Source organism: Protomyctophum parallelum (assembly GCF_964188405.1).
Source record: "Protomyctophum parallelum genome assembly, chromosome: 7".
In the NCBI taxonomy this organism is placed as follows: Eukaryota; Metazoa; Chordata; class Actinopteri; order Myctophiformes; family Myctophidae; genus Protomyctophum; species Protomyctophum parallelum.
In genome coordinates this window covers 16156702-16169862 of record NC_139705.1, presented here as the reverse complement: position 1 = coordinate 16169862, position 13161 = coordinate 16156702, and the positions used below count along the sequence as shown (strand labels likewise).

At 44.5% G+C, this 13161-nt stretch overlaps 1 protein-coding gene across 1 annotated transcript; it reads right to left on the bottom strand.

The window, feature by feature from the left end:
- Positions 1-5605: 5605 nt before the first annotated feature.
- On the bottom strand, positions 5606-12250 carry LOC310861753 (potassium voltage-gated channel subfamily A member 2). The gene is made up of 2 exons (XM_083769360.1): positions 12039-12250; positions 5606-7799 (listed from the first exon to the last, which is right to left on the bottom strand). The coding sequence occupies exon 2, from the start codon at positions 7681-7683 to the stop codon at positions 6202-6204; it is 1482 nt and encodes a 493-aa protein (XP_083625486.1). The 5' UTR covers positions 7684-7799; positions 12039-12250; the 3' UTR covers positions 5606-6201.
- Between the last annotated feature and the right edge of the window lie 911 nt (positions 12251-13161).

Here is a 13161-nt window from a genome sequence, read left to right as displayed (position 1 = left end):
AGAGTTCGCTTCTTGATTTGCTGTTGCTGTTACATCCGTAGAAAAGACAGTGGCGTTGTACAGATAATCTGATAAGGCTACACAGCAGTGGTTTTCAAATTGTGTGCGCTTAAAGGCACTCCAATGGCCCAGTCAGAATCTCAAGGCAAATACCCGTGTGTAGCGAAAGCTCACGTCACAAAGCAACACGCTGTGAGCTTGCCTTATAGATCTATTAAAAAATATTATAAAATATGTGGGGGATTTTAAATAAACAAAAAAGATAAACATTTTGGGGGATCGACATTGAAAAGCCAAAAACCGGGATGCCAGGTTCAAAGTGGATAAAATAAGTAAGTACGTCTTCAAGGTATATAGAATTTGCCTCTGCATTGGAATATGACAATGAAGTGTACATAAAGTAGGCTACCCGCAGTAAAGCATCTGTGTCATACTGTCATTAGATTTTTGCATTGGCTATTAGCCTATTCAAAATAGCAGACCCACAAGCTCACAGCACTTCACTTCGTGTCGCATTGCAGGCTTGTAGATCTGATATTTTAGAAAAAACTTTAACATTTTATGCAAATCTTTTAACTAAAATCTTTGCTTTTGGTGGGTCCCTGGGAAAAACAAAGTTTGAGAACCACTGATATACAGTAGCAACATACAGGTTCTTCAGAAAACCTTTTTTTAGAATCGGCCCCATGTCTTACTGAATGGGTTAAAATAATATTTCAAAACTTGTTGTATCGTTTGCATTATACATATTGCAAAAAATTATGTTTGGTTGTCCCAACTCCAAGGCCCACTTTTAGGACTTGTCTCAGGGGACACGTGCGTGTCTCGTCACACAGTTTGAGAACCACTGGTCTACCGACGACAACACAGTGAAGTGAAGGAGTACATCCTGACAGTCAGTAAGCTAAACAATAACAGAACGGTATAAACAAAAATTAAACAGTTTAGTTACTATACCTGCAAAGACAACAGAGAGGCAGAGTTCGCAAGAAATGATATGTTCCTTTGGAGATGGATGTATCTATATACGGTATCCTTTTACTACAATAGTTCCTTGTATTAAGTACAAGACGGATATATTACGGTTCTCTCCTATACACAGGAGACATTTCATGGCTAAGGCGGATTCTTGTTTTCTGTTGTCGTTTTTAAGCTAAATCTTTAGGCGTTTTAACTTAAGACAATAAAGACATCATAGAGCAGCTGTACATCGTAGCAGGTACATGGTATACATGGCTATGTGTCCACCCCCCGACCCAAAGGGGCAGGTTAAAGTCCATTCATTTACTGTATGTGGCATTTGACTTGGTTTCAGTCACATCTGACATTATTATGGCATACACTGCTGCTACAACCTGTGTTGTATGTGTGTGTACAGTATACAGTATATAACAATAAACACCTTGAACCAGAGGGAGAAAAGCACCCGTGTGCTGTTACTGTATGACATCATCCAGTGACAACTGTGTCCGTGTCACGTGTGTGTGTGTGTGTGTGTGTGTGTGTGCGTGTGCGCACGTGGGCCATGTGTTCCGTACCCGTGGTGTGTGCACATTCCTTTGTGTATAAAGAAATATGGAAAGCGAGCAAGAGACTACAATGTTAAGACCGAAAATAGACCTAAACTACAAGGGATAATCACAAATGAAAGAAATGAAAGACAAAAAACTAAACAAAAATAATAGAGGGAGAAGTAAATAAATAAATATACCAGAGGAGAAAAGGAATAAGCCTAATATACAGACAAAGAGAAATGGAGACATTGTAGAACGTGGTTCCGTACTTCCGTCAGATCATGAATTATTTATGAAGGTGTGATATTTTAAGCTCCCTGTATCCTGTTTGTGAGCAATGACTGAATGGGGTACAGCGGTGTGTGTGTGTGCACTCACATCACGTGTGCTTGTAAGCTTCCAGTGTCCATTGTTGTAAATAAAGTAGTACAGCACAGCTATATTGACAGCAGACAGAGTAATAATGTGCTTGCTTGGTAATCCATCGGAAAAAGAGGCCATTGGAGAAGAAGTCGTCCGGACTCAACACAGCCACACACCGGTACCGGTACATAAAGTCTGGCACACATGATGATGAAAAGGAAAAGTCCAAGGTGGTTGTTGGCAGTTTTATCTAATGTTTATCCACCCACCCAAACTCGCAAGAACAAGGACAGTAAATTGTACTTGGCCGACAAGTGTGTGTATTATAGCTTATCTCTGTGATTCTGAATGGTGTCTGACTTGCTGCATGTGTTGTTTATGGTGTCATCATGCAAGCTAACAGACCTCATGTCTAACCTCATGTCTAATCAGGGCCGCTAAGACATTCTTTTCCCCTGAAACTATTTGGGTGTTTAGATACGACCAGCTCGGCTTATGTCACCTGCAGCAGAAAACTCACATCACATCACACACACACACACACACACACACGCATGTCTGGGAAAGAATGTACAAAGCACCATGGGGCTGCATCCAAGCTGGTGGAAAAGGATCCAAACTTCTCTCTTTCACTCACGCTCGCTCGCGCACACCCCACTAGACCAGAACTACATCTCAAGAGAGGTGTGTATGTGTGTGTGTGTGGGGGGGGGGGGGGGGGGGGGGGGTAAGAGTATCATTACACACTTGACTGAGCAAAAAGCCTTGACTGACCAACTGTTAAGACTTAAGAGTCCCTCTCCAACCACAGGGCAGGCGGGATGGATGGATGGGGGCAGCAGATATATCTGTTGTGGTGCTTCCAGTACAACTGCTGTGCGAGGCACTAATGGGGCTACTTACAACTAAAATCCAAAATGTCACATTTATCTCTGTATACGTGAGATAAATTGGGTGCCGCAGAAGGGGTATAAATACCTGCCCACCTGCACCGCAGAGTCTAGGGGTAACATACATTTGCTGTGTAGGGAAGGGAAGGTTGTTGAGGTATGTGCTCCTACAGGCCAGGGGAATATTGAGCGGGAGGAGTATAGGATGGAGGTGCTATATGTCCTCTCACGTGACGGTCTCCTCACAGGCAGGTGAGCCAGTAGGCGAGTAGGGGGTACAACACAACAATTATTTTTTGCTTGGTGGATTTGTCTTCTGCTATACGTTATGATTATGAACCATCCCGACCGCTCAGGTCATCTGACTGGGACAGGTCTGTTTTCTGTCCCCAGAGTCAAAAGTAAACATGGAGAAGCAGCTAGCATTCCGGTTTTATGCACCACATTATGTAAAGCAACGGAATGTTGTACCGTGCCCGAGACACAGGTTCCCCTTTGGGGACAATAAGGTTGGAGCTTGAACCTTGATATCTGAAACAAACTCCCAGAAAGCTGCAGGTCTGCTACAGCTCTGATCTTTTAAATCAACGCTGAAGACGGCCTGTTACTGAAGTGTTTTTGATTCATTACTTGTGCTTGCGCTGCAACTTTTATCCTGATATTTTGATCCGTTTTATTTGAGCTCGTTCTTATTGTTAACTTTTGAAGAGTACTTCAGCCCCCCCAAAATTGCTTATTTTCTAACAATTGCACATTGCATGAAAACTTGAATTATTGTTTTTGTCGCATTCCTTTGCCAAACAATTGATGACCGACGAGGTCTTTGAGTCTCCTATTGGCCGATGACCTGGTCATTGAATTGACTCATGAACGCAACAGAAATAATCTCCATGAATTGGGTCAATGCCTGGGGTGTGTAATAATTATTTTGGGTGAACTACCCCTTTAACAACCTTTTTTAATTGTATGCAAATGTACTTTTATGGACTTTATTGGACTTTGTCATAGTGTCCATAATTATGTTTTGTGTGCCTTGCTGTTGAAATGTGCAATACAAACAAATACAAGTAAACTTGCCTTGCCATGGGAGTGAACAGAGGCAGCAGCACCCTCATTCACGCTCCACTAACCTCACAGCGGTATTGGTATACTTTTAAACATACATTTTAAACAGTGAAAATAGCCGATCTACAAGCTCACATCGGTGGGAACAAGTCACATCACGGCACGTGAGCTTGTAGATCCATTTTCACTCTTTCTGTGCAACACTTGTATGATGCAGGGCAGCGGTTCCCAAACGTTTTAGCTTGTGCTTTTTAGCTCGTGACCCAAAAATGAAATTAGACATTTGCCTGGGACCAAAACTAGACACTTTACATGGCCATTGAACTAACAGTAGTTTTAAGAGAAACGTTAATAGAATGTGTTCCATATATAATGTCATACAGCAGCCATCTAAACAATAGACATGTGTATTTCATAGAGGTATACCGTCGTAGGACGTTTTTGTAGATTAGCTTTTTAAGTAAAATTCGTACCATAGGCATGCTAGTGAATACTTCATATAGGGCATGCAGCACTATAGCATACAATAGCATCTATTTTTGATTTTATTTTTTAAAGATAGCATAGCTACACATCTTGTCCAGCATTACACCATAGACAAAAATTAAAAAGTATGGGTACAAAATAAGTACAGTATACACTACATCTGTTTAACAGTCAAACATAATGCAGGTGGCAGTAAATAAGTCTTTGGTGAACTGATCAAGCACGTAACATTAAATTAACCAATTGAATTTTCTTAAGATCAACATTCGACAGTATTGCTAATAGTAAGTTAGTGGGTGTCAAGCAAGCATTTGCAGTAGCCAAGCTAGAAATGTTGACCTTTGTCAATTAACAATCTCAGTCTCAGAAATAAATTAATTTTGCTTAGTCCATGAAGATTATGCAGTAGTTCCGCTCCTTTTGCTAATGGACTTTAATCGATTGCTCTACATCAGACAAATTAGCTTAACAAGCCTTTGAAACAAGCTACTGACAAAAAGGACAAAATTAACACTCCATTGTGCTACTTGTCAGGCCTTCAGCTTGACTGAGAGATGCAACACATCAGTCTATTACTACAAACATGGAATGCTGTGAAGTAAGAGGAAAAAGACAGTGATTTTCTGGGCAGTGGTACAGAACTGAACCATATTCTGGTAGACTGGGCCTGGATAAGGGCTATTATAGAGACACTTGACGGAATACTTTAGCCGCTGGAGATATATTATGGCAGTACCCCCCCCCCCACCCCCCATTACCCCATTCAGCTGTAAGCTTCACAAAAATCAGAGAAACATAGTTATACTATTATTACCGAAGGAGTCAAACAGATAAAATGTGCACACATTCGCTCCGCTGCTTGGGAATGGCTTTGGCCCGTTTTGCCTTAAGATGGATTGAGCACAAGAAAGGCAGAGACTTGGCTAGTAGTGAGTATACATACATCCAGAAAAATGGCAGGAAAAAGGACAAGATGTGCTGCCGGCCGGAAACCGGGATTTACAGCAGAGTCATCTAAGCCGTTTGGCCTCAGGAGAGACCACTGGCATTGGCTTCTCCAGGACGACATCATCCATCCCTAGCAAAGGAGGGCAAAGTCGCTGGGAGGTGATGCTAGCGCACACACACACACACGCACACGCACACGCACACGCACACGCACACGCACACGCACACGCACACGCACACGCACACACACACACACACACACACACACACACACACACACACACACACACACACACACACACACACACGTTCTTTTGTTGAATGCACTTTACTCTGACAAAGACAGCAGCAGACAACCATATGGCCATAAAGGGCAAACTCCCCTTGCGTCCTTCTTTTGACTTTCCTTCTGACAGACAGGGGACGGCTGCAAACTGTGGTGCTGCTCCGTTTCCGCCGAGTCAGCTTCTTGGCAGTTGGGAGCTGATTCAGCCATTCCATGAATGGCGATAAAATTATAGCCGTGTGTTTTCATCGATATTATAGTGAACGTGATTGTAAATCGTTCTTACTTGCGTGAACGGCAGTTTGAGCATAAAGTTAACATTGATTGGTGGTCCCTATATGTTGTTAATATTCATTATTACTGTTTAGGCTACTATTTGGCTATTGTACGACTACAGAACAGTCACACAAGACTTGACTCCATGCAGACACGGAAAGTGACCCTAATAAAGTGGGATAGCAGTTCTATGTTAACCAGCAATTGTCCTATTGATCCCACCACCTCCCAATCATCACCGCCATCTCCCAATCAGCCTTACTAGTCTGTTCTGGATTCCCATACGGGGGCACTAATGTCCAGTACAGCAGAGGGAGCAGCCCCCTCCCCCCCCGCTCCCATTTACAGTCTCGAGATGACCGTCCTGCTCAGGTTATACGTCTGTGCGCATCTTAGTGATGTTAACGTAGTTGGTGTTAGTCAGGGTGCAGTTGCCCGTTTTCATGTGCTCCGGGGGGAAGTCCTCTGTGCTGCGGTTCACCGCTTCCTGGATCTCCATGTAGTCAGATTTACTGAGCGTGGATCCGCTGCCGCTCTTCTTCAGGTCGTCAGCCGAGTCGGCCTTGCTGGGCATGTTGAGGTACTGCGCCTGCTCCTCGCCCTCCGTCTCGCGGTGGTAGAAGTAGTTGAAGTTGGAGACGATGACGGGCACGGGCAGCGCGATGGTGAGCACGCCGGCGATGGCGCACAGCGAGCCCACAATCTTTCCCCCGATGGTGGTGGGCACCATGTCGCCGTAGCCCACGGTGGTCATGGTGACGACGGCCCACCAGAAGGCCTCTGGGATGCTGCTGAACTGGGAATCCGACTCGTCGGCCTCTGCGAAGTACACGGCGCTGGAGAAGAGGATGACGCCGATGAAGAGGAAGAAGATGAGCAGGCCCAGCTCACGCATGCTGGCCTTCAGAGTCTGCCCCAGGATCTGGAGGCCCTTGGAGTGACGCGACAGCTTGAAGATGCGGAACACGCGCACCAGACGAATGACACGGAGGATGGCCAGCGACATGGCCTGCTGGCCCGCCTGCCCGTCCTCCGGTCTTTCCGCCAGCTCCGTGCCCAGTGTGATGAAGTAGGGTATGATGGCCACGATGTCAATGATGTTCATGATGTTGCCGAAAAAGCCGGCTTTGCTGGGACAGGCAAAGAACCGGACCAGGAACTCAAAGGAGAACCAGATGATACAGAGGGTCTCCAAGATGAAGAATGGATCGGTGAAGTAGGCGGAGGAGTAGGTGGTCATGGTGTAGTTGCCGACCGTGTACACTTTGCTCACGACGTCGTCGTCGTTTCGGAAGACGGGCAGCGTCTCCAGGCAGAAGCTGACGATGGAGATGAGTATCACCATGACGGAGATGATGGCGATGATACGAGCGGGACCCGAGCTCTCCGGGTACTCAAAGAGAAGCCACACCTGTCTCTGGAACTCGTTCTCTGGCAGCGGCCGCTCCTCCTCCTTTATGAAGCCCTCATCCTCTCTGAAGATCTCGATAGCCTCCTCGCCCAGCTCGTAAAACCGGATCTCCTCTGAGAATATGTCTAGAGTCACGTTAACAGGCCGGCGTAATCTCCCTCCCGACTGGTAGAAATACAGGATAGCGTCGAAACTCGGCCGGTTCCGGTCGAAGAAGTACTCATTCCTGAGAGGATCGAAGTACCTCATCCTCTTCTTGGGGTCCCCTAGTAGGGTCTCCGGGAACTGGGAGAGGGTCTTGAGCTGCGTCTCGAAGCGCAGGCCGGAGATGTTGATGACCACCCTCTCGCAGCACTCGTGGTCCGCTTCTGGATCGTACTGGTCGTGAGGCTGGCCCGGGTGTGCTGCCGCCTCGTCCACGGGGTCGCCCGCGGCGACCGTCATAGTGTAGGGCGATGGAACGTGCAGCTTTCAGACAGGGTGGTGCCAACCTCCAGGCACCGGGAGATAAGGCCTTCACACAGTCACTGTCTGTCGTACAGCCTGCCTCCGGTGGTGAGCTATAACAAAAGGGACAGATAGCAGAGATGTTAGTGCTTATCTGGTGTATTTTAATACCCTTTCACTGAAATGCCTTGCAAACATCCAAATGTGTAAGGCTTCCTCAGTAGTAGGTTGGAAAATGTGGACAGATCATTACGGAGACAGAGCGGCGTGTTGTGACGGCTGAGGATGTGTACTGTATTTTTGGCTGAATATTCACCCCCCAAATAGAGAAGTAGGGAGGCTAAATGGCAAGATTTAACCACACAGACAACACCTGGTTCCCCTGGAGATACTGGTTATATAGACTCTGCTCTCCAACATTCCTGTGGCATGTACAGTATATCCACGAGTGACGTCATGTGGTGAGGCCATCTGATGTATGTCTAACCACGAAGGGTATACTGTAGGTTTTATTTTCTTACGTTTGTCGTGAGAAATCTGCAAAACAGTTCAACAAGACAGTCATGACAGATATCATGGGAGGATGTTGTGGGAGAATTTAGGAATGTTTTTCAGCAGAAGGACCCCTTAGGTGAGAGAGAAGCAGGGAGTCAGGGACCCCCGCTACGTATTTTGTTCAATTCTGTTGCTTTCTCGTAGAATTCATAGTTATTAGCTTCATAGACTTGTTTGACAGCACTATCATCATTTGTTGGTTTCATGTTAATGTGTATTTACTATTTTCAGACATTTAACCACAAATCGTCAATAGTAAGCCTGACCTTTTTGCTCTTTTTTCCCTTTACATCAAGCTCACCTCTTTGCCGAAAATAGCATCTACAAGATTCATGACGGCACTGTGAGTTTGTAGCTCTGCTATAAGGCTAAAGTAGGGACGCTAGGGGTCAAGTGGTTAATGTAAAGTACATTCATATCCCACAAATATTTGACGGCCTCCCTGTAGTAACGCTGAGGACCCCCTAGGGATGTCTAAACTAAATTCTACAATTCTAGTCAACGGACTAAAACAGGCTGGAAACAACTAGATAAAGTACCCCTTGGGTCACAGGTCTCCTGGACTCCTGGCACCAGGACAGGTCAGGCTGTGGCCTCCTGGTGGTGCTATAATAGGCCAATGTGAAAAGGGTGGGATATATTCCTCAGCCTAGTAGGAAAGTGCGTGAAAGATTTCACTTAAATTGCATGCTGCGTTCATGATTTGAGGCTTTTTGTTCAAAATGGGCCAATCCTGCAAACTTTGAAAGCCAATGTTAGCCAATTAGGATGGAATATGAAATATCGGACACATCCATCTTGGGCACATGACTATACAGATACTGTGTAACGATTTGTGGAGTAGTAACAATAAAAAATGTGCTTTACAGAAGTCGGCCTCCTGGTGGCGCTATAAAAGGCCGTTCTGGAAAATGTGGGGCAGAGGTTCATCATTGGCATCTAGGGAGTGTGTGTGCAAAGTTTGGCATCGACCGGGTTAACGGTGCTGGAGATTAGCTGCTAACGAACGGACGGACACACACATACACACACATGAACGGAGGGCAAAACATACTCTCTCCCCATGCCTTCGGCCTGGTGGAGACAAAAATAATTGTCCAGGCTATAGTATAGGGAGTGGGACCAATGTTGCCAGGTCTTATTATAAGCAACTTTGGGCTTGTTTTTTTCTGTAAAGTTGCTTGTAAATATCGGTAGTAGTTCTGAAGCGGTTTTTGTGGGGCTTATTTCTAAAGTGTAGTTGCTTATTTGGGCTTGCTTCCAAACGTTTTGATTAGTGTTCAAATCAGTGGTTCTCAACGACCCCCAAATGAATGTGAATTTGTCCACGAACCTCCATCTGAAAATATAATTTGTGCCTTAGGCGTAGCAAATTTCTGCTTATTTCTCTCGCAAAATCCGGTAACAGTAATATTGGGCACAATATCAGTTGGGTGTCCCGAGCCCAATGAATTCAGATTTCTCCTGACGTGTCATTCGATATCTCTGATCGTCTGGCTACGCCAGGCTACTGGGCTAGGATAATTGAATTGTGAGTTGTCACTTTCTTTTCACTGAATTATTGGATTCCACAGAAAACTGTGGTCACACATGGGTGTCTGTGGGTCATTAGAATGCAGGGACCCTTAAGCTGAGCTTGTAGATCTGCTACTTTTGCTATTTTTTAATCTTTAAAAGTACAAGTTTTGGACATATGTCCAGGTTTCAACCTGACAGCAATATGAAGATTAAAACTTGTGCGTCATACGTTGATCAATCTCTAGTGTTTTCCAATGTGTTTGTCAGAACTGTTATATATAAAACAGTGAGATCAACAAAGTATTATAGAATATTACAAATATTTTATAACTATAATTATGTTTTGAACATTTTCTGTCTATGCAATCAGTCGATTGATGTAGAGATGTCAATTTGTTTCTTTTCACTCTGTTTCATTTGTTTACAAGAAGAAGTGCAGCATCGTTGATACTTGGTTTTCATTATTTAGCTTTTGTTTCTTTTTCCCCCCTATGTAACATCTCATTTAAATATTAACAAGGTGGGCATGATAAGCTTTGGCTTCAGCCCGTACCTTTTCGGTCAACTGTATATTATGTGAACCTTCTACAAATGCTGTGCTAAACAATGACGAGATAAATAAACTAACTACTATAACTAACTAACTGTAATGGCCTCTATACTGATATTATGTAGTACATTAGTTTACATTAAGGCCCTCTATTGAACAAATCTCAGACTCCATTCAGTCTAGGCTGTTCATTCACTGATATAAATGAACATGTATATTTTTCAATTGAAACGAACAAAGTAGCAGTAGCAAATAGGATCTATTCTACAAGTGAAACACTTCTATGTCATGTATTGCTTGTTACACTTGAATCATATCCAGTCAGTTAGTTAGTTGACAGGGCTATAGCCAAATGGAGGTGCCAGTAGAGTGCTCAATGCTCATCCAAGAACACCACTCAAAACCCAAGCATCACTATGTTTGGGGCAGAAATAGGTGATCTACAAGCTCCCAACACATTGCAACACAACATCTTGTGAACTTGTAGATCGACTATTTTCCAGCTAAGATACTTAGTGTAGAGAGGGCGTGGGGGGGAAAGGTGCAGTGAGCCTATTATAGAGAGCCCTGGGACATCCCAGTCAAATGAAGTATAGAGTTTAAGTGGTTAATGATTAATATTGTCAATTAAAGTAAATTGGCCTGTTAAAAGTTATCAATAAAAGCAATCATGAAGAAACTCGGATGTTGAAAGTGTGCGAGAGCATCGCGGTTGAAAATAATAACACTGCGGGATTGTAGAGTGTTGGGGTGGGTGGGTGGGGGACTGAGGGAGTGTAACCATTTGAGAGCTTTGGCTCCATTGCGTCTGTGTGTATTAGGTTATGAGTTCTCTCTCACGTGACCCACATTGCTGAATCATTGCTGAATCAATAAGCTTCCCAGTAATACTATATCAGTTCTCATAGGGTGCAAATCTGATTAAATGGTGAGTGCCTCATATAGTCTATGAGATGGATTTTCTTGTCTCCATAACTATAAATGCCCGTGCCCCCCCATTACAGCACAGTGTAGTCTACTACAACACATTAATAGCTGGGGACTTTCTCAATAAATGATCCTGGAACTATATGGATTTGATTTTGCCACATTGCATCCTGGTAAAACAGGTGTAAGCCAAGGACAGCTGCAAATATGCATTATTAATGAGCTCTGGATGAAATATTAACATGCAGACAAATTGCTTGAAAGTGCACTGCTGTTATTGTGATTTATTGGCTGAAACATGGTCTGGCACTGTCACTGACAATACAGCGTACTACAGGATAGGCCTACAACCCAACTTCATTGACGATTAGTTTGATTACTGTACAAACCTACAGGATATACAACACAAATTCAAAGCGTGGATACTACACAAGCCTACAGGATATATAATATAACCCAACTTCATAGACACACATCATGTCACTTTAGAATAGATATAGTACACTCAAGAGAATGTCCACCCTTAGATCTCCATATACTGTATGGAGCTGACCTGTTCTGACATTTCATCTGTTGATCTGGCCTCATCAAACCCTGTACACTCAAGACATGCTCCTTAATTATATGGCCAGTACAGAATTATTTCCATGTTGATCTGACCCCCCCCCCCCCCATGCCAAAGCGCCAGCACTCGCCCAGCAGTCTGCCGTCAATGAGGCGGATGCGAGGTCGCCTCTCGCCCTCGGGCGTCTTACTGGTTAAGTAGTGAGTGTCTGTGTGTGAACTAACCAAAACAGCCTACCTGCTCACGCAGGGATCCCACTGACTGGAGTCTTCCGGTCCTCCGGTGTCACAGGCCAAAGCATTTAGGCACCCAGTTCAGTTGTCCAGTAGATCAGCTGAGCTCCCTCCTCCTTCCACGGTCCAAGGATTAGAGGCAGCTTCTCCTCCTGTCAACCCTCAATGTATCATCACCCAAAGGCAGGCAGGCAGCCTCAGGTTCCTGCTGCAAGCAGCCCCAGCACAGGGAGAGGAATATATATGGGGATAAGACTCTTATCTCTTATCATAAGAGAGGTGGGGATGCAATGGATGGAGCCTCCCACCAAGCTCCCCTCTCTTGGCGACCTGGTGGGGTGGGGTGGGGTGGGGTGGTGGGTGCAGCTGGCAGAGGGGAGACCCTGCTGTGATGGGAATAGGCTGTGTATGATTGTCTGTCTCATAGCAATCTTAAAAATGGGCCAAAAATGCTTGGATCAGCGAAGCGTGGCGCCCTCAGGCCAGCCTCAATCTGACACCGCCTACATTAACAGAACAGCGGTCAAGATAGTCCTCTCCTCTCCTCCTCGACTCTGATAAGAAGGGAGTCTGGGGAGACGTCGCTACCAGCGGATTGTTTATTTCACTAGAAGCACCCATGCTGCCGCAGATTCTCATCTAGGCTAAAAGTCAAATCACCTGTTTGAGCCCCCAAACAGGTCATTTAGTTTAATTCGTTAATCACGCAAAAGGCAATTAGAATTAGATTGTTATTATCACAACCCTTTCCGTGGAATATTTTGTCATTTTTGTTCAATTTGTGAAAAGGCAATTAATCGATATGTTTAGTTTGAGACAAACAGCCAAGTTAATTGCATGGGCGTGAATGATATCAGCCTTTAATTAAATCCGTATAATGTTTGTTGGCAATTAAAGCAAAGAGCGCAGCAGCGAGTGAGAGTGCGTGTTTGGAGTGACAGGTGCGCAGACATGCTCAAGCCATTGCAAGAAAAAAAGAAGCGTCTTCGAATCGGAACGGATCATGGACAAAAACAATAATGGAATCCATGCACTAGCATTTCCTGTTGGCCTAATAACACTACAGTTAATCATTGCATATTAAAAAAGGGCATGCACAATGCAGAGAAATTCACCCTGTTGTTGTT